At 38.1% G+C, this 19,113-nt stretch overlaps 1 protein-coding gene across 2 annotated transcripts in view; it reads left to right on the top strand.

Moving 5' to 3' along the window:
* Positions 1–16,366, top strand: part of EDIL3 (EGF like repeats and discoidin domains 3) — a 256,888-nt gene extending 240,522 nt beyond the window's left edge. For both annotated transcript variants that reach the window (XM_056325649.1, XM_056325648.1), the window contains 2 exons: positions 1,902–2,057; positions 12,456–16,366. In XM_056325649.1, the coding sequence (XP_056181624.1) occupies positions 1,902–2,057; positions 12,456–12,605 (306 nt within the window). In that variant the 3' untranslated portion in view covers positions 12,606–16,366. The remainder of the gene's footprint in view (positions 1–1,901; positions 2,058–12,455) is intronic.
* The last annotated feature ends 2,747 nt before the right edge of the window (positions 16,367–19,113 follow it).

Below are 19,113 nucleotides of genomic sequence, written 5' to 3'. Positions count from 1 at the left end.
ACAGAAGAAAGGAGTCCCTTCAAGCAGCCCACAAGAACATCCAAAGCAGACTCCTGCTCTGAGTGATCATTGATAGAGTCCCTCTCTCCACTGGCCAAAGAGAAAACAAAAAATATTTTGCCTCTCAAGGATACTTCCCTCATATTCTGGGGTGCTCCTCTGAGCAACATTGCTGCTATCAGATGGCAATAAATTAGTTCATTCTGGTAGAACCAAAACTCTTTGGACCATCTGCAGAAAATTACATTTTCTACTTAATTGTCATAGTACCTCAGTATTGAAGCTTTTAAGTTACTCCTTAAAAGGATTTGCTACTCATTGTTTGCTACCTGTCTTCAAATGTTGAGGCAGGAGTCTCCAGTCTTATCTGATTGCTCTAAAGAGTCTTTTTTTTTTTTCTTATAAGTGTAGCCTTACACCTTTCTGTGCTTTCTTCTTTATAGATTCCAAGCTATAGTGTCCATCTTTCAAAGGCATTGTCTTGGACTAGCTGACTTCTTCTGCTTGTTTATTTTTCCTTCTCTTCTCATGATTAATTTCTTATGCTTTGTATCACATCTGTTCTTCTGTTGTGCACCACATTCCAGTCAAAATCTGGTTTGCTCAGGGGGACTTTGCTTCCCAAAATCACAAGACTGCATCGTCAGTATTTGATCAGCCAGAGTTTCTTTATTTTTTCATCTTCTCTTTTTAATGTTTTGCTGTAAAAACATTTCACTCATCTTCTCATGAAGTTCAGCATTCCTCTCATTTTAACTGTAATATTTTTACTATTAGTCTCTCTTGCCTGATTTAACGGACAATATTAAAAATGCTGACTGCTTCACAGCCATTTATTCTTTGAAATAAATCTACCTTTATTCTTTTTTTACTGTCTTGCAGCATTGCTGGAAGACAAAGAATGGAGCCTCAGTTTTACCTTCACATTTCAAGAAAATGTCAATTTTGATAGGGAATTCAACTCCCCCATTCTTCCTCTAAAAATACATTATTAGGTCAATTTACTTCTGTTATTGTATTCAGTTCCTTGATCATTTTAATCCAAGGCATCTGGCCCGAATCTCTTCTATTCACTGTTGGGTTCTGGTTCAAAAGAACTGATCACAGATGTACTGACCCATGTGAAAGCCACTCGAAAGCTCAGGTTTTTATTAGGCATTAAGATTCCTGCCTTGAATTTTTAAAACTCTTGTGCTAAGATTATAAACTAAAGAACTCAAAAAAATCGAAGGAATGAAACACTCAGAGCTTTAGAGGTAGAAAAAGAAACAAAGGCTTAAAGAGAGAAGACGACTTCAGCGGGGAAATAAGTGTGTTAGCAAATGTTTTAAAAGTCTTAGTAAAGCATGGACTCTGCTACTGCAAATTAAAGGGAAAGGTGTTTAGGGAACCAGCCTCTAGCATAGTGGATTCTGATTATGAGGAGCACATGGGAACAGTTTTTGGCTACACATTATTTGCAATGGAGACTGCTGTTTTGTTGGGACCATGTATGGCACCTAGCGCAGTGGAAAATGGTACGAGATTAGCCCCATTGTGCCCTTAGGTGGTGTAAGCAGTAAGTAACCTACAGAAAACCGAAGGAAACTGACTTGGAGCTTGGAGAATGAAAGTTACTGTCCATGATGTCGGCATGCAGTGGGCACAGTTGCAAAGCGGTGCAAAGCAGTGCAAAGCCACCTCTTGGACAGGGTCCTCTCTCGCCGTTCACTAAGGGGCTTCTTAACAGCCCTGGGGTTCCCTGCCTGCACCTGAGAACTGTCTTGTGAACAACGGTGTGAACAATAGTGCTGTACTATTTTGCTTTTGTGTGGTGTGAAGTCAGTTCTGATTATGTTCTTCTGTGTTCTGTTTTATATCTGTTTGTTGGTTTGGTTTGTTGTGGTTTTTTTGTTGTTTAGGTTGACCTGCTTGTCCCTACGAAAATCACCGGCATAATTACCCAAGGAGCTAAAGATTTTGGTCACGTCCAATTTGTGGGGTCCTACAAGCTTGCTTACAGTAATGATGGGGTACACTGGATCATATACCAAGATGAGAAACAAAAGAAGGATAAGGTAAAGCACAGAGAAAATTAATGTTTTGGTTACATTTGCAGAGGAATACGTCTGCAGTAACTCCAGTGCTGGAAGCCTCTAGATTATTGCATGCTGCCTGCTTTATAGGGTTCCATATGCATGGGAACCCACAGATAAAAGTCAAAGTGAATAAAAAAGAGTCGTATAACACAATGACATTCACAGTGCAGTAATATCATACCTATCATGCAATGCACCTGATTTACTGCTATTAAATATGGGACATAAAACTTTACAGTTCTCCATTTATTGGAATTATTTCTTCCTTTAACTCTAGAGAAGAAGGTATATAAATAGTGGTTTATTTGAATATTCAAAAACAGTGTCTTGGTGCATATTTTGGTAAGTATGCATTATTTTCTGTAATTTTCTGCAAAGCACATCTTCAGTGTACCTCATTACCTAGCCATTTTGGATTGATACTTTTTTTCCTGGAAATTAATCACTAAGATTTCAAATACCCGATGGAAAGATTATTTTTTATTACACTATTAAATGAATACAAAATATAAAAATTTTCACAACTTCCTTTGCAAATATTTAATGAGAGGCATAGAGAAAGTATAGATTTCTAATTGATTTACCTGGAAGCATTTAACTTTCGTCTTGTTATTTAGGATATTATTCATTATACCTTTCCTTTAAACTGTATAACACTGCTATCCATAATATAATCTGTTAAGAAAGAGATTACAGGATATGCATTGCTTAAGGGAAATGTTAAACAAGCTGACAAAATGTGAATTATTTATTAAATATCTTAGTGGGATTAATTCTGATTGATTGAAACAAAAGGTACATTAATAAAAATACCAGATGGCTGATATATCTGATAATGTATATCTTGAATCTGGTGGTTTTAACATCTGTATTCGGGGTGAAAAATGTTCCCACTTGTACTTTGTTTTCTTAAAATAAACAAAAATTCTTCACTAAAAAATTATTACCCTTCATATGGGCATTTAAATTCAATTTTCTGAGGTAATGAGAAAGCTTTTGATATGTATTGATATGTGTTGTATGAGTACAGGTAGATCTATTGATGAGGGGTTAGATAACTTAATCTCTTAAATTTTACTGATTTAAAATGATCAACCAAAGGTACATACACCCGTCTGTTAGGGGAAGGTGTCCTAAATTTCTGGATTAAGTAGGTACATAATTGTGTGTGTGTCTGCATAGACATGTTTCTAAGATTATTATCCAAATACGACTCTGTAAAGGCCCACTCTTAAAAGCCAAATGGCAGTTCACTGTAGCTTTATCCTGCACTGAGATTTTTCCCCATAAAATTCTAAACGATTTTAGATTGAGAAAACAAAATCAGTTGGTTTAGTCGTCCAGCTGAGAAGGTCCTGACAGCAATGATTACGGACGTGTCTGGTATAATTGGTTGTCAGATAAAAACTGGAAACAAGCAACTCACCTTTTGTAGATGTACCATAAGCGCATTCAATATAAATGACAGCCAGTTCAGTACTTTGTACACATCCCATTTTAAACCCCTGGCATTTAAAAACAGAAGCAAAAGATCTGCTTGGAAGAAATGTCTTCTCCAAGCCAAACTTCTATTAGCAAACTGTTGCATCCATTTTAGTGGAAAAAAGAACATGCATTCAAGTCTCCAGTGAGAAACACAGTAACAGTCACAAGCAAATCTACAAAAAAATGCACTCTCACCTAAAGCACGCTTCCAGTCTACACTTATTTATAACATTTGCCAAGGCAAATTAAATTATTTTTGCTTTCATCATCACTTGGATTGTTAATTGCTATATGCATATTCCATTAGGAGCAATGGAAAACTCTTATTAATCATTGTCTTATTAAAACATCTCATGTCCCATATTGATTAACATCCCTAAGAATAAAATAGATGCATATTATGATGATCACATAAATAATAGCAGAATGTGACCAAATACATGTAGCTGGAAGTTGGAAGTTATAACTGCTGAATTTATATTTGTACAAAATAAAAAAGATCACTTGGTATGAGTCTAGTCCTCAGACTTTGATACGCAAACATTAATCGAAAATATCTTTACTCTTTTTAATTTTTTCCATATGGCAAAAGTCTGGAAAAGTCAAAAGTCTGATGACAGAGTCTGACGTTCCAGAGATTCTAGCTGTCAGTCAGTGAACTTGGCAAAACTTCATAGGAGGCAGGACTGGAAAGGATCTCAAGACAGGACCTAGACATGTACCTTTTGACCTGTGGAGAGACTACATTCCTTTCCTCCCATCCCTTCTGAGGTCTTCTCAGCAGAAAATGGGATGCAGTAACCCCCACATCCGTTCCAGCCACCCTAGGAGTACAAACAGCTCATTGTTAGAACTAAGGCTTAACACATTCACCCATCCTTCACCTCACACACTGCTCATATCCTGCACTATTCTCCAGCAGATTATTATTTAATATGTTCTTAGAAACAGCCAGTGATTAAAATTCTATAATATAAGCAGTCTACTCCAGTGTTTAAATATCCTTAAAAGTGGAAAAGCTGCTTATCCGCCTCCTTGCAATACACCCACCCTGTCCTCAAAGGACACACAAAACGTGATTTTATCTTCATCTTTTCAGATAGTTTGTTTTAGCTGAGGAATGTTAACCTATTTTTTCTCAGTTTCTTCTTTGGGGGGGGGGAAAAAAGTCAGTTCTTTCAGTCTTTCCTTAAAGGGTATGTTTTCTCAGCCTCAGATCATTCTGCATTCGGCTTGGACCAGCTCTTCCTGAAGTCTGGCTTCCCAAACTTGTACTGTTGCAGTCTTTAGCACAGACATACTGATGGCTCCATCATTCTCCATGTACCTGTGACATTGGTTATGACTTCCTAATGTTTGGCTTGCTACTTATAAAATTACACCATTGCTCTTCTGTGTATTTCTCCAGTTGGCCAAGACCACTTTGAATTTTGATCCCACCTTTCAAAAGGGAAAGCCTTGGCCACATCTGCACTTTTAACAAGCAAATCTATTTCCATCATCCATTTCATTACTGAGAATACAGAAATTGCATTCGGGCAGAAGCATGGAGCATCACTCAGTAAAACCTTCCAGTTTGACACCAAACCCTTCACCACTGCTCCAGATAGGTGTGTGTTGATGCAGTGTGCTCTCATAGGATTTGTCCACTGGATGTGTATAGCACCAAAAATACTGGCTGCACTCTGGCAAGTGTAGTGGAACAAAAATACAAGTGAAAAAAATAAAAAACAACAGAAGAAAAAGCAATGCCGTGCCTCATCCACAGGGAGAAGAAGAGAAATAGCATCATTGGTCCTGTCTGATAGTAACATCTTTGCACAGGATCCACAGCAATTCCCTTAGTTTAAGTCAAGATACAAGATTTGGCCCAAAATGTGAGATGACTGTAGAAGAAACCATGTTTTCACAGCGAAGTGAAAACTTTTCATGAAATGTTTCTGTGTCCCCAGGAGACACCGAAGGGAGATAAAAGATAGATACTGGCAACTGTCAACAACAGCAACCATAAATTATTCATTATTTACCCTCATTCAATCTATATATTAACTGAACATCTTGATTTCTTCTATGAAGGATAGAATATATAGATTTCTTATTTCCTTTGCAGACAATTTACCCATTCTGTACTCATCCTGTGATCCTTGTACAGTCATCCGATAATTTAGGAGAATGATGATCCCAAAAACTTTCAGGGAAAGGAAGACAGGATAAAAGAGAAATAACTGCTTTTAAAGTCCTAACAAAATATGTCATTTTTACATTCTGGAAAAGGAAAGCTAAACAATGTCTCAGCCACAAATTTTGGAGATGTTGGTAGGCTGGTAATAATGACTTGCAGATGAATATTGTGACTTTACAATGCTTTGAAGTAAGAGCCGAGAGCTTAATCCTGTGTGGTGCTGAACATCTGACTGTTAAACAGTTTACAGGATGAGTCCTAATGTATCAGTGGATCTCGGTGAATATCTGAAGCTATTCAATTCTGCCTCTTCATCATCTGTGAAGTTATTTTACAAAGGAAAAAAAATGGTATCTTTTATTCACAAGCGCGCTGTGTGCAGCCTGTATCTTTGATCAACTTGCAAGAAATTAGTTGTTTAAAACAGAAGAAAATATGGTGTTCAGTTTTGTTCTTTGCACCATTTCAAATGGAAAAGCTGTTCCAAGAACAGTGGCTCTTGCACCTCCTGTTTGGCTCCTGCTATTTTAACAGCCAGTCATTTCAGTTCACATCTGTGCTGAAATTCTGTGAATGCTGACAAAAAGGTACTGGGGGAAAAAAGCATGTCTTTAAAAAATTAGGCCTTTCTCATTAATTTTAAATAGTTTGAAATATGGAAAATATGAAAGATTTTCCTGTTGTCTTCAAGAAGCAAAATAATTTACATTACAGGCTGGCAAGTAGGAAGCAAATACATATTTTTTAAAAAGGACCAGAGCTAATGGCTATGTTGTTTTTCTCAACTAGAGGTCAGTATCTCACTATGCCTCCAAAGCTAAGGGCATCCAAACCATATTTGACCTTTTTTTTTTTTTTTTTTTAAATCATATTCCACGTGATTTATAAATGGCCCAGCCTGCTGTAGATAACTCAAAGCCAGCTGCAGCATCAAATGACATTTTAGAGGCTGTTGTTTAGAATAAGATTAGAACATTTGAAAGTAGCCTAAAGTAGCCTAGCAGTCTGCAGCACCATCAGTCATTATTTAAGCCATCAGCAGTGCAATTAACTGCCAGCAGACAATATCCAGTATGCAAATGGCCACTGGATTTGAGCACAAAATTATGAACGAGTTATAAGTTACATGCTTTGCATGTCTAGTTAATTGCCATAGCAACAGAAGACAGGAACCTACTTAAAAATTAAAAGTTAGATCATGTCAGCTGAAACATCTGTCTGCTAGATTTGCTAATGTTTTTTCTGTATGATGTTTCGTTATCATAATACCTGGTTTACACTGACAGGTTCAATTCCTACACATAATCCACATACTTGGCACAGTTAAAGAACATTCTTTTTAGTATTATTTACATTATTGTTATTTAATACTATTATTTTAAATAATATTTTAATCTAACAGTAAATATATTTTTTCTGCACTCGTTTAAATTATGAGTGACTTCTATTACTTCCAGCTGAGTTACATGATTTGTATCAGATGAAAATCTAGTTATACCCAGTCTAAGTCATACCTCTAGCACACGTATCTCTCTCCTTGGTAGCACACTAAGAGCTGAAGGAAGACAACATCCTCAAATTAACAGTCCTTACCTTGCATTTCTATAAGCATTTTGGGAGGGAGGCTGGTCTTTAAAATATTTCTCTTTTTTCTTGGCTTTGAATCTTCTGTCATAAAGCACTTACGAACTATGTACAGTGGAGTAAATTCCCAATTTAGTAGCATCAGTAGATAGATCAAGTGAAAAAAGTAGCAAGAATGCGATAGTTTGTTTCACAAGTTTGAAAGTTTTGTCTGCCTGGTATCTTGAACAAATAATAAAGGTCATGTAATACATATTCTTATGTACCACGGAGAGAGAAAAAAACGGTCCTTCTCCTGGCAGTGGACTCTTGCATAGCTATCTGTTGCGTGCCAACCAACTGCTGATTCCTCAGCCAGTCCTGGGAGAAGTGCTCAGTAAAGAAGAAAGGAAGATGGCTAAGACTGGTAGCGGAAAATTTACACCCAGAGACTTTATGTATAGCAGGCTGAAAAGAAAGAATGTCTTTTTTTTCCACTTAATCACTCCAGAAACACATGTGCGTGCACACACACAGAGGTACATGTGTTTACATATGTTTATTAAAAAAAAAACAAACCTCCCCAGTCTTTTAGAGTGGAAAGTATCTTCCGAGGAGTGGAGTATGCCTGTAAACAGTAGCTCTGCTTCTGGTGAGAAATCAAGACACCCTTCACCACCTTTTACCTACTGGTTTTCACTTGTAACTCTTCATGGTGAAAAGGTTTCTACACCAAGAGCAAAAAATTTCAAAGCAAGTAAATGGGCTGTTCAAGTCTGCAAATTCCCTCTTTTGTTTAAGCAAGTCTTCTTCAGTGAATAGTAATGAGGAAATAAAATGTTTCCAGAATAAAGGAGTATGACTATCAATAATTACTCTTCATGCAGCTTCTTTTTAGATTTTAAATGAACAGTGCTCCCTTTATTTGTCCAAACACTGAGATGTTTTGCACGGAAGCAAACTCCATACAGAACCCAGGTCTAGCTACTCTTTAAAAATAGTCCTTTAATATGAACAGGTTTGATGAAATAATGTGCTTAAAATATTCTTCTCAGAATAAAAAATACGGTTAAGGTACAGCAGCCAACGTAGTGACTTCACCATCTGAGGCTTCATTATTAAAAAGTCTCAAATCTCATCCGTTATTATAAATAGCAGGAACCAATAATGCTATGGCTGATGCAGACTTTTCATGTAATTTAAGTTTCTGCGAGACAGGAGATCCAGAAAGATTCTCTGTGCAGAATCAGACTCCCTGGGTTTTCACGCTCCGTGCACATCCATTGAGACAGCACCACAAACAATCTTACCCACTGCAGCCACCAATTAATGAGTCCTGTGGATGTGCCATAAAACCTGGTCCAGCTCCATGTTTGGAGCAAAGCAAACATCAGTTGTAATAAATTCCACTTTTCCCAAGCTGCTGTTCTTCAGATATTTCTTCTAAATAATTCTGTCGTAAAACATATATAGTTTTCTTCTTAAAATTTGAATCAATTTATGTTGTCATTATTCGGATTTGCTGCTTGAGCCATAAACCACTTAGTTATATTAAAAATTCTCAGTGAATGTTTGAAGGCAAGACATCCAAATTGCTTGTTGGACACAATTATAAACAAGGCTTGTTTATACTTCAGAAATCCTTTTGGCAAGGAATTTCAGTAAACATTTTCCAGGTTTTCATCCTTTTTTGCACAAACTGATCATGAAATAAGTTATCATACTTTAAAAAGTACCAACAGCATGCATTTTCTACTTTTTTATTTTAATAGCAGCTGTAAGAGACTAGAGGAGCTACACATATGTGTGTGGGGGGGTGTGTATGTGTAAACTTGCTGAAGCTGCTGGGTAAATGTTTTAGCAAGATACACCTTTTAAGTATGCAGGCTGACATAACTAGATATACCCACTGTAAAATCTTTAACATTCTACAACAGGGTTGTCAATTTGGGGTTTTTTGAAAATTTGGTTCACCGTTACCCGCAGAGGCGCCCTGCGCTGTGGGAGCCACTGGGCTGGGGGAGGCTGAAGCTCTGTCAGAGGCAGGGAGCATCCTGCAGTAGATGACTAAAGAATTAAAAAACATAGGGCTGTTATTCTTCCCCAGTGTACTTCCCCAGCCTCCAGCTTCCTTCTGTCTGTATCTTTAATAGCCCCTGCTGATTTTGCCCCTAGCAATTTACTTGTCCGTTAACAGTAGTTAAAGGCTGTGGAAACTGTGCCACAGTTTAATGGCATGTTGTCTGGGGAATCATGACCTTGAGGTGGCTCAGAATAACCTGGTATCTTTCCTTGTCCCCTAGTGTCTCTGGTAAGAGGATGGTGCAATATAGTCTGCTATTGATTATGTCCATGCCACACCTGATTTTATAGGCATCTATCATATCTTCTTTTAGGCTGAAGAGACCTAGTCTGTTTAATAATTTGCAAAAGGACATTATTCTGTGCTTGTGGCCATCTTGCTGCTTCACTCTGTACATTTGCTGTTTGAGATAAGGCAGGACCAGACCTGCACCCACCCAGAACTCAAAATCAAAATATGCACCAGCTTTATGCACTGACACTTTAATAACTTACACTCTGCTCTTTACTCCTTAACCACTAATCAGCTTCTGTTTTACCATCACTGGGCATTTTTTTCACCTGAAAAATTTTAGAGCTATGTATTGTAACTCCAACATCAGCTTCTTGAATGCTAATAAATAGTTACAGTCTTCAGAGGCTTTGTAGACTGTAACAACCTTCTCAGAAACAAATGTGAGGAGTGATCATTTATGGTATGAGGGTACCGGCTCTTCCAAGACCTTTTAATTCCTTAGGTAGTTCATTTTGTATTGACTGGCCTAAAGCAAAAGGTAATTAAAGAAAAACTACCTTTGGCTACAGAAGTAGCTTTTTTTGTACTGGTAAGTTGGATTTACAGTTTTTGTCCTTTGTCTTCCCTGCTCATTCCAAGTTTCTTGACTCCATTAGTGTCACTTAGTGAACTTAGGCTGAAGTAAAATGAAGAGTGACAAAGAACACTTTTTTTCCCATAAGGAATTTGCCATGGTTCCACTGGGCAAAAAAAAAAAAAAATCCAGTAAATTTGCACTTAGAATGTTTTATGCAGGTCACATTTGTGGATGCTGACAAAGCTTCCCTTACTTTGTGGTAAACTTATTTCCCTGAAATCCTTTTCCTGATCTACCACGTTGAGTTAATTTCTTGAAACCGGAACTTGAATTTTGAGGGAAGGTGAATTCAAGATTTGCATAAATCAGCCTCTGAAAGTGATTAGTTTGACCTCAAATGCTAATAAAATTATGTATGAGAAGGAAAATTTAATTCTTGCTTTCCTGCTCTAAGCAAATGACATAATCCCACCTTCTTCAGCTGTATTTGTTGCTTGGTTTGCATCACATTATTTATTTTGCATAGCTACACGTGTGCCATAGAAGAGTTCTGGCAAACAACGTTTATTGTTCTATGCCTTCATTCAAATGTTACCTTCAAAATACGTATTCTGTAGCGAAAATAAAATAGAAAGTAAGAGAATTTTCCAGTAGTTCTGCAGCAAGAATTGTCTGCAGTTCTGCCCTGATTATCATCTGGCTTGGTAAAAAATATCAACAGATATGTAACATACATGTGCAAGAAATCAATTTGAAAAAAAAATTACTTTTAAGCTTTCCTAGCTACATATTTTACGTTAGGGGGTGCCAATTCGTAGTTTTACTCACGAGCTTACTGCCTTTTATTGTATGCTGTATTGCCACAAAGGAAACTCAAATTCAGGTGCAACCTTGTTAGCCCAAGCTCCAGCTGTTTTAATCAACACTATGCAACAAAAAATTACTCCTGTGGTAAATACATTTCTTTCCTTAGACTCACAACACTAATATTTCTGTGGTCAGTCTGTCTGCAATTTTATCTATCTATCTTAACTTCTAGGTGCTTTAATGCTCCCATCTCTTTGTTAGTGTGATATCAGACATGAAGGGAAATTCATCACTTGTGAAAGGCCATCACTTGTGGAGGATGCATGTTTTGTTCAAGATGCCAAATTGATAGCACTCGAGAGAAGCTTTCAAAATTCAACAAAAAGGTGCAGCACAGAGACCCAAAAGTGCAGATTTTCATACAGTGCTTTGTAAACATGTCATGGAAGAAGCAGCTTAAGGGCTAAAATAGTAGATCAGCCTCTTCTCAGTTCAACCTCTGACATTTTACCTAGGAACTTCTGGGAAACTTGTCTTTCCACACTAATTCAGTCATACAAGCACTTCTTCAGCAGGTCGGTATTTCTTCTCTGCATGATGCAAATGAAACTCATTCATTTCAAGTCAAAAAGCCATCAAATTCAGTTTTTATAAATGAAAAGTTGATTGGTTGACATTTGAAGAGAATGAGCATTTCCCATAAAACCTGAAAATATCCCAAGGGAATAATCCAATCACTTTGCCAAAAGTGGTGCTGTGGCCTTTGAATTTAAGTGGTGGCTGCCAGGGGAAAAATCCAGCATTGGTTTAACACAGACAGATGTTTGGGAACTCACTTATGTATTTGTTAACCCATACTAGTGGAAATAGTACTGTAATATGCAATATACTGTGCAAGAATTTTTAATTTGGTCACAGACTGATGCCCATAATTCGTATGCTGACTTTTGTTTGACAGAAGATAGCTTCCTTGATAATCAGCAACTTTACAGGGGTTTACACAGTTGCATCCAAGCTGCATTCATAAGTGATACAATAAAAATTCTTCTTAACTTTAATTATTAATGGTATTTTGTTGGAAACAATAACAGGATCTCCTGGGACTAATTTGACATGATGAAAATGCCAAGTAAAAGGCATTTAATTTTTTAAATGTTAATGATTCTTATGTAACTTTTGGAGCTGGGCCCTGGGTATTGGCAGAACCGCAGAATCGAAGGCTAGATCTGCACCAGGGCTGAGCATGCCGTGCCTATACCAGCTCCAAGGTCCCTGGCATGCGATGAAATCCCAAGGTCTCAGCAAGGGCGGGTGCTCTTTGCAGTATCAGTCAGGTGCCCAGGTGCTCAAAATTCAGCATAGGGAGATGCCGGGGGACATCAGGAGTGTACCACAGCTGTTCCTTAAGCCACACCACCTTAAATCTTCTTGTTACTCGCCCTTCAGGTGTTCCAGGGAAATTTTGACAATGACACACACCGTAAGAACGTCATCGACCCTCCGATCCACGCCCGGCACATCCGCATCCTCCCGTGGTCGTGGTACGGCAGGATCACCCTGCGGTCAGAGCTGCTGGGCTGCACGGTGGAGGACTGAGGCAGACCTCCGTCACGCATCGCCGCTCTTGGTGTAGCTAAAAGTCCCTCCATAGAAGAAACTGTGCAAAGCCTGTAGGATGCTGAGTGGGTTTTTCACGAACAAGTGCTCATTTTATGGTAGGCCGCTAACTGTCTTTCGCAAGGAGGTCTAAGCCTGCCCTTTCAATGATCCAATCCGATTTTGTCCTTCAAATCTGTTAGTGTTGTCCCTTCTGCTGTGGAATTATCTTTCTAGTTTTCCTTTGAGTTGTTCACACTAGTTGAAACGTGTTAGGGAAAAACAGCAGCATCCTTTTTACAAGGGAAGAGAAATCGCATGACAAAGCTCATTTGCAGCTTTAGAAACACTGGGCTGACAAGTTCTCCATAAATCATACTGTCATCTTACTTGCAAAAAGTGATACTGCAGCTTTTAGCAATAAGTTTACTTGGGGATGACTGCATTATAGTAATTGTGCCTATCAAACACTGTCAGTATTTATGACATATATTTTGGAAGATACTCCGTGGTACTGTAAAACACAGTACCTTTGATGTTACAAGCTACCTTTCATCACTTTCATCTAAACAGCAGAGTCCACGCACCTAAAGGGTTCTCCTAAGTAGCCCCATTTTCCTTCTCTATTTTGCATGCTATAGACATGACCTCCATCTTTTCTGTTTAGCATCACCACAATGTTATTTTCCTTGAAAGAGGTGACCTGTTTGCATATGGAATGAAACCTGCTATCAGTATATTATGAAGTTAATTAATTGCCAAAGTTTATTAATTCTGCTTGAGATGCGCTTTTTCAAGGAGGTTGAGATGAGACACCAGGGTACTTGTGGTATCTCATCTTAAGCACCCACATAGTTCAAGGCACACAGCGCATCAGAAATCCCGAGCCCATTTTGTGACTTGCCCAGGGGTGAGCACACAACCCTAGATGGAGCTGCCTGCCCAATTACTTCTTTCAGATACCTCCTTAATTTCTGTGAGGAGGTAAATGTGAGGCAAAGGAATCGGGTGCTAAAAGACACACAGGAGGAATGACTCCCTTACTGCCAGGAAACTCGCTTGGTGGGCTCTTCTTATGGTGGCCATCGCAGCCTTCCTCCCAGGCATGAAGCCAGGAGGTGTGGTAGGAGTTCACCAAAGCTGGGCCCTTGGCAGCCTCCATTCCCAACCGCATCTTCTCAGACATGCGCCCGTGAGTCACGAGGAGGCTGGGTTTTATCATAGCTCATCTCCAGGAATGGTTCATATACATTATATTTTAACAACATGACAGCCAGTGTGGACCCCAGATTAAAAAGTAGGTTTTAGGAGGAAAAGTGGAGCAGTAGGAGGGACATTCTCCCCCTTGCCTCAGTTTCCCATGATAATACAGATAACGATACCAACCTTTGTAAAGCACTCCAAGTTTCCTTGGAATAAAGTGCTGTATGACTGCACATAAATCTAAAAAAATCCTGGGACAAGGAGCAAGAGGATGTTTTGTCTGTTACCTGAAATGACAGCATTTGGGATTACTGCCACCCTTTTAATTTCATAACATGCTGATGGGGGGAGGTGGGGGCACATAGAAAGATACATACAGAGAGAGACAGCTGCATGTTGTACCAAACCTCACTGAACTTATTTTTTGTCATTGTTACATTCTCACCAAAACAAGTATGAACCTGGGTGCTGCTTCCCAGGCGAACGGCTAGTTGGCCCACAGTCTGCAAAGGGCGAAGTTTACTTTGGAAACAAAATCGTTTGGATTTCAAAAACCTGCATTTAATCACACATTCTCCACCACAGACAAAATATATTATCCATTGAACTGTGAAAGACTCTAGAATAGCAGCCAGGAATTTTACATACAAGAATTGGGGATATATTGGTGGCGGTTTTCTGATAGTGTCACTTAAACTGTCACGTTTTAACAAACAGAACACCCTGCCTCTATAAAATGACTTAATCCTTAAACTGTATTTATACAAGTATTTATTTTATAAGGCTTAGACATGTAAAGACTTCTAAAGAAGAGTCTTGTAAAGGTAAAAGTATGTGTAAGAAATGTTGAGGTCCTGTGCAACACTGCTAAGTTAGTTCTTTATTTTTTACTTTGTGCTGCATAACAAAAGCCACTAGACTGTTACTGTCTTGTCTGTAACTGTGTTAACAGCATTCCTTAATGATGTATATATGGAGTGGTCTTCAAGCATAGTGAGCAATTTTAAAGAGAAAGTCAATCATGATGGAACTTCTAAAGAGTAAAAAAATTCTGAATAATGGAGGACAAGTGTATTCCTAAATTACCTACTGCCCATGTTTTGCACTTTAGGCTCTAAAAAATGATAATTAAAAAAATATATTTTAAAAAGTAATATATCTTTAGGGCACACACAGTATTTAAAAAAGCTCCAAAACCATTTTCCTGTTGTGGGAGAGCTATTGACCCTACATTTAATTAATGATATGAACAACAGCATGCAGCTATTTCACTAGTCAACTGTATGCAAAAAAATGGAAGGCCATTTCAGAAAATTAGGCTGCTTAGTGTAACAGCTTGATTTAATGTTCTTTTGAAATGTTCTGTGTTCTTAAGTGATTTTTTCATGCTTTTCATCTTTTGCAGCTTCAGTATTGGTTTTGAATTAATCTTTCTTGATTTATTAATGTAATTGTTATCCATTCATCTGCATACAAAAATTGTGTTGTCATGAGACCTAAAATAGTAATTTTATTTTGCATTAATTTCGAATTAAGTATTTTCATCCTTATGTCCTGTATCAGCTTTCATCCACCAGCGGTCTTCAAAACCTGCACAGAAAGCTCCACACATCGTGATATCACTCTGTGATAATGTATAAAAGAATCATATATTTGATGCCCTTAGAATTTCAGCAAAAATACTGAGGCTTTTCCTAAGTAAATTATTCCTTAGCTACCAAGAAGCTTTCTTTAAATGGTGTTGTGCAGCCATAGTACCAAATTCTGCTCCCAGTACCAGCAGTAAAAATCTGAATTAACTCTTGATCTCTGCGGAATACTTCAGATTTAACAAAACAGATGAGAATCAGATTATGGTCTGGAATTAAACTTTTTTCCTTTGATTGGATTTTCTTGTCTTGGTGAACACCATTGACATACGGACGAGTTATAAATTGACACAACTGTACTCTCCCTGTGAAAGCAACCAGCACCCCAAAACCAGGCATAAGTGCGGGACGGGGTACGCCCCTTTAAGAGGGGATGGAGAAACACCCTGAGGTGAACCTTGACTTCAGTATTAATTGCAACAATGGCATTGAACAAGACTGGAAATGTTCTCCTAATTAAATTTCACCCTGAACCAGTTAAGTTTGTAGGCACACTTCACCTTTCTGTAGCTCTGTAATGTGCTGCGTTTATAGCCTAGGAAATACAGCACTGGCACAAGGCTCGGTTTTAATTGTGTTCTGTTAAGGGCTTATCACGTTAACTGGCTCTGGTCTTGAGGTTGACTTTCTCTTTTGGAATGGCTGCATACAAATTAGTGTCTGTTTTGAAGACTAAGGATACTAAATGAGTGTATCTTTGCTATACAACAAATATGAACTATAATATTCAGTGCTGGCTTCTGATGTGTCAGTAAGTACAGAAGTATCTTGGACAAAATGACCTTTGCAACCTTTCAAGCTGTGTAATATTCAAATGGTTTTGTATATACTTAAATCATGTAGAACGATGTAAAACCAGTATGACCTTGTCTAGTCTTCAAAATTAACAATAAAACTTTTGAAAAATGAGGTCACTTATGAAGCACTTATATCCCAACACCTGGAAGGAGATATAACTTATCTCAGCCTCACTGACAGCAAACACGGAGCAGAGATATGATGCGGCATTTTCCTGGATGCATTCGCAGGGTCTTTGTGGTAGGTGAGTTTGTTTCTGGCAAAATCAACTGTGGTGCTGTGCTCCCTTCAATGTGTTCCCTTTGTTCCTTCAGATAAAAAAGCAAAGGTTTGAACAAGTCTAAAAATATTTTTCTATTTCTTACTATTGCTCTCTGAATGAGCACCAGAAATGTAAACTGCCAATTTCATTTTCTTTAAGTCAGATTTCTGGGGTTATTTTTATCAATCCTTATCCTCTCTTCTCCACTCCTACACAGGGAAATTGATTTCTGAAAAGGTAAGCACCAGCTCCAGCGCAGACCTGCTATGAGGCTTCTCGTGGAGATGCCAAAGCAGAGCCAGTGCTTGCTCATGCCCTCCCCTCTCTTCACTTTATTTGCTGTACAGCCTGCTCCCCGAAATGTCTTATTTTAGTTTCATGTATCATTTCGATTTCTAAAGAAGCCTAGAGGTTAAGGTAGCACACAGAAAAGGTTTTAAACAATGAGATTTTTAGAAAATTTTAAAGCTTTGCGTACTTATGAGAGATGGAGCTTCAGTGGTTTACTCCTTACTGATCCAGAATAAGCCCATAGATATACATGCTTTTGCTTCGTATCCATTTCAGCTTCTGTTCTTTCACCAAAAATTGTCTTTTAGAGATAAAAACCATCCCTGAGTATGCACTGATGACAGGTACCTTGTCTGCCAAATGTGCGGTCTGAACACTAATGGTGTATTGTCTTCCAACAGAAAAGTCACAGAATAGATCTTGCAGCTTTTCCTGATTACATATCTCTACCAGTTATAAAAATGAAAATATAATGGTGCACACAACAAGAGGATTCCTTTTGGTGAATAATGGCTGAGTATTAGCACTTCAGTCATAGACTTCTGAAAATACGCATCTCGAATCTTTCTGGGTTTTTAATTATAAATTGAAACTCTTTCATGAAACACAGGGCCAGTTCCTGAAGGAATGAAAAGAGATTTTTCCTCTCATTCTTCATAATTTAGATCCTCAGGAATTCTAATAAAGACAATGAGAGAAAGTAATGAGTAATTTTGTTCAGAATAGCAAGTATTTATCACTGTCCAACCTCCCATACCTGTTGGTAATGAGCTCAAGGGATTAACATGACTATCAACACTCTACATCATTATGAAATAAGTAGTCTCTGATATTTCTGTGGTACATACAACGACACTTGCTTTGTACCTTAGATTCAAATAACAGGAGGTTAATCTAAGGTCACTAAGTGACCTGTGATCAATAAGCCTTGCAAAATAAATCAGGACAAAATAGAAGAAAATTGTACCAATAAAAATACATTTTCTTTTTTTAAATGTGCATTATTTTCTTAATAGATAAATATACTTTAGGATGGTTTTAAATTTAAAAGACTGCTTTGGATTAAAACATAAAAGGCAGACTTGTATAAGTCTTGTATAAGCTTTATAACTGCATTTATCACAAATTTATCCAATGATACAGATCAGTATCAGCATTTGGGGAGCTGTATATATATATATATATATATTTAAATGCCTCTAAACATAAGAACATGGAAATGTGTCTTGGCCTCACAATTTAGCTTGCTAAGAGTGCAGCAAAATATATTTTACAAAGTATTTGTTAGTAACAATACCAGTTGTGTTTTGAGATAGTATATATATTAATTCAGAAGTAGGCTCCACATGTATGGGAATGCATGGGGAGCATGAATAACCTCGCAAAATACAGGTGAGGCACAGCAAATGGAGGGAATGGTCACAGCACAGTCTGCTCATCATAATAACATTTCTGATGCTGCTTTCTCGCTGGTTTACAAGCTTATGCATTGTGGTTATCTGAGGTTGCACATCAGATGATAGGTCAATAGGCACATTTCTGACGGCCACATGACGAGATGAAGGATATCAGCCCTCAAAAGATGGTAGGAAAGGTCACTAAACATTTGCATCAGACCGGAAAATCAAAAGCAATCTAAGTGAACATCTTGAAATATATTGGATTTCTGGGATGCTGCAAGAGGTCAGTAGGAGCTGTAGAGAAATGTATTGTATTGCCTTGACCACAATAAATACAATTAAGTACACACACTGTTGGGCATAAAATATATATATGAGATCCACTGAAGCAGGATCAAAGGCCCCTTAAAAACTGATACAGCACGTTTTTATGAAAATGTCAGAAAATAAAGTATGATGTAGATGCTGTGGACCGATATACTATGGACTTTTCTACTAGGCCTGGCTGGGATGGATTTACCTGTCTTCACTGATGGGAAGGGATTTTAGGGGAAGGAAGCCACTGCTCAGAGGCTGGCTGGGCATTGGTCTGCTTGTGCGGAGCGGTGACTGACTGCCTTCCCATCACGTGGTGGCTCTGTGGGGCTTGGGGATGTCCCCCTCTTTCCTTCGCTCATTAAACTGTTTTTATTTCAACCACAAACCTTCTCACTTTTGCTCTGCTTATTGTCTACCCTGTCCCACTGGTGGAACAGAGTGAGCCAGCAGCTGTGTGAGGCTTAGCTGATGTTTGGAGTCAACCTACCATGACTTTAAACACAAAACATAAATCATGTCTGAGATCTAGAATTATGCACAATCAATTGTATGGAAGAGCATTTTGCCTGAATCTTCTTTCCTCACTT

Source organism: Falco biarmicus, chromosome Z (genome assembly GCF_023638135.1).
Source record: "Falco biarmicus isolate bFalBia1 chromosome Z, bFalBia1.pri, whole genome shotgun sequence".
In the NCBI taxonomy this organism is placed as follows: domain Eukaryota; kingdom Metazoa; phylum Chordata; class Aves; order Falconiformes; family Falconidae; genus Falco; species Falco biarmicus.
Note: the sequence above shows the minus strand (reverse complement) of the source record. Positions and strands in the feature narration are given on the sequence as shown.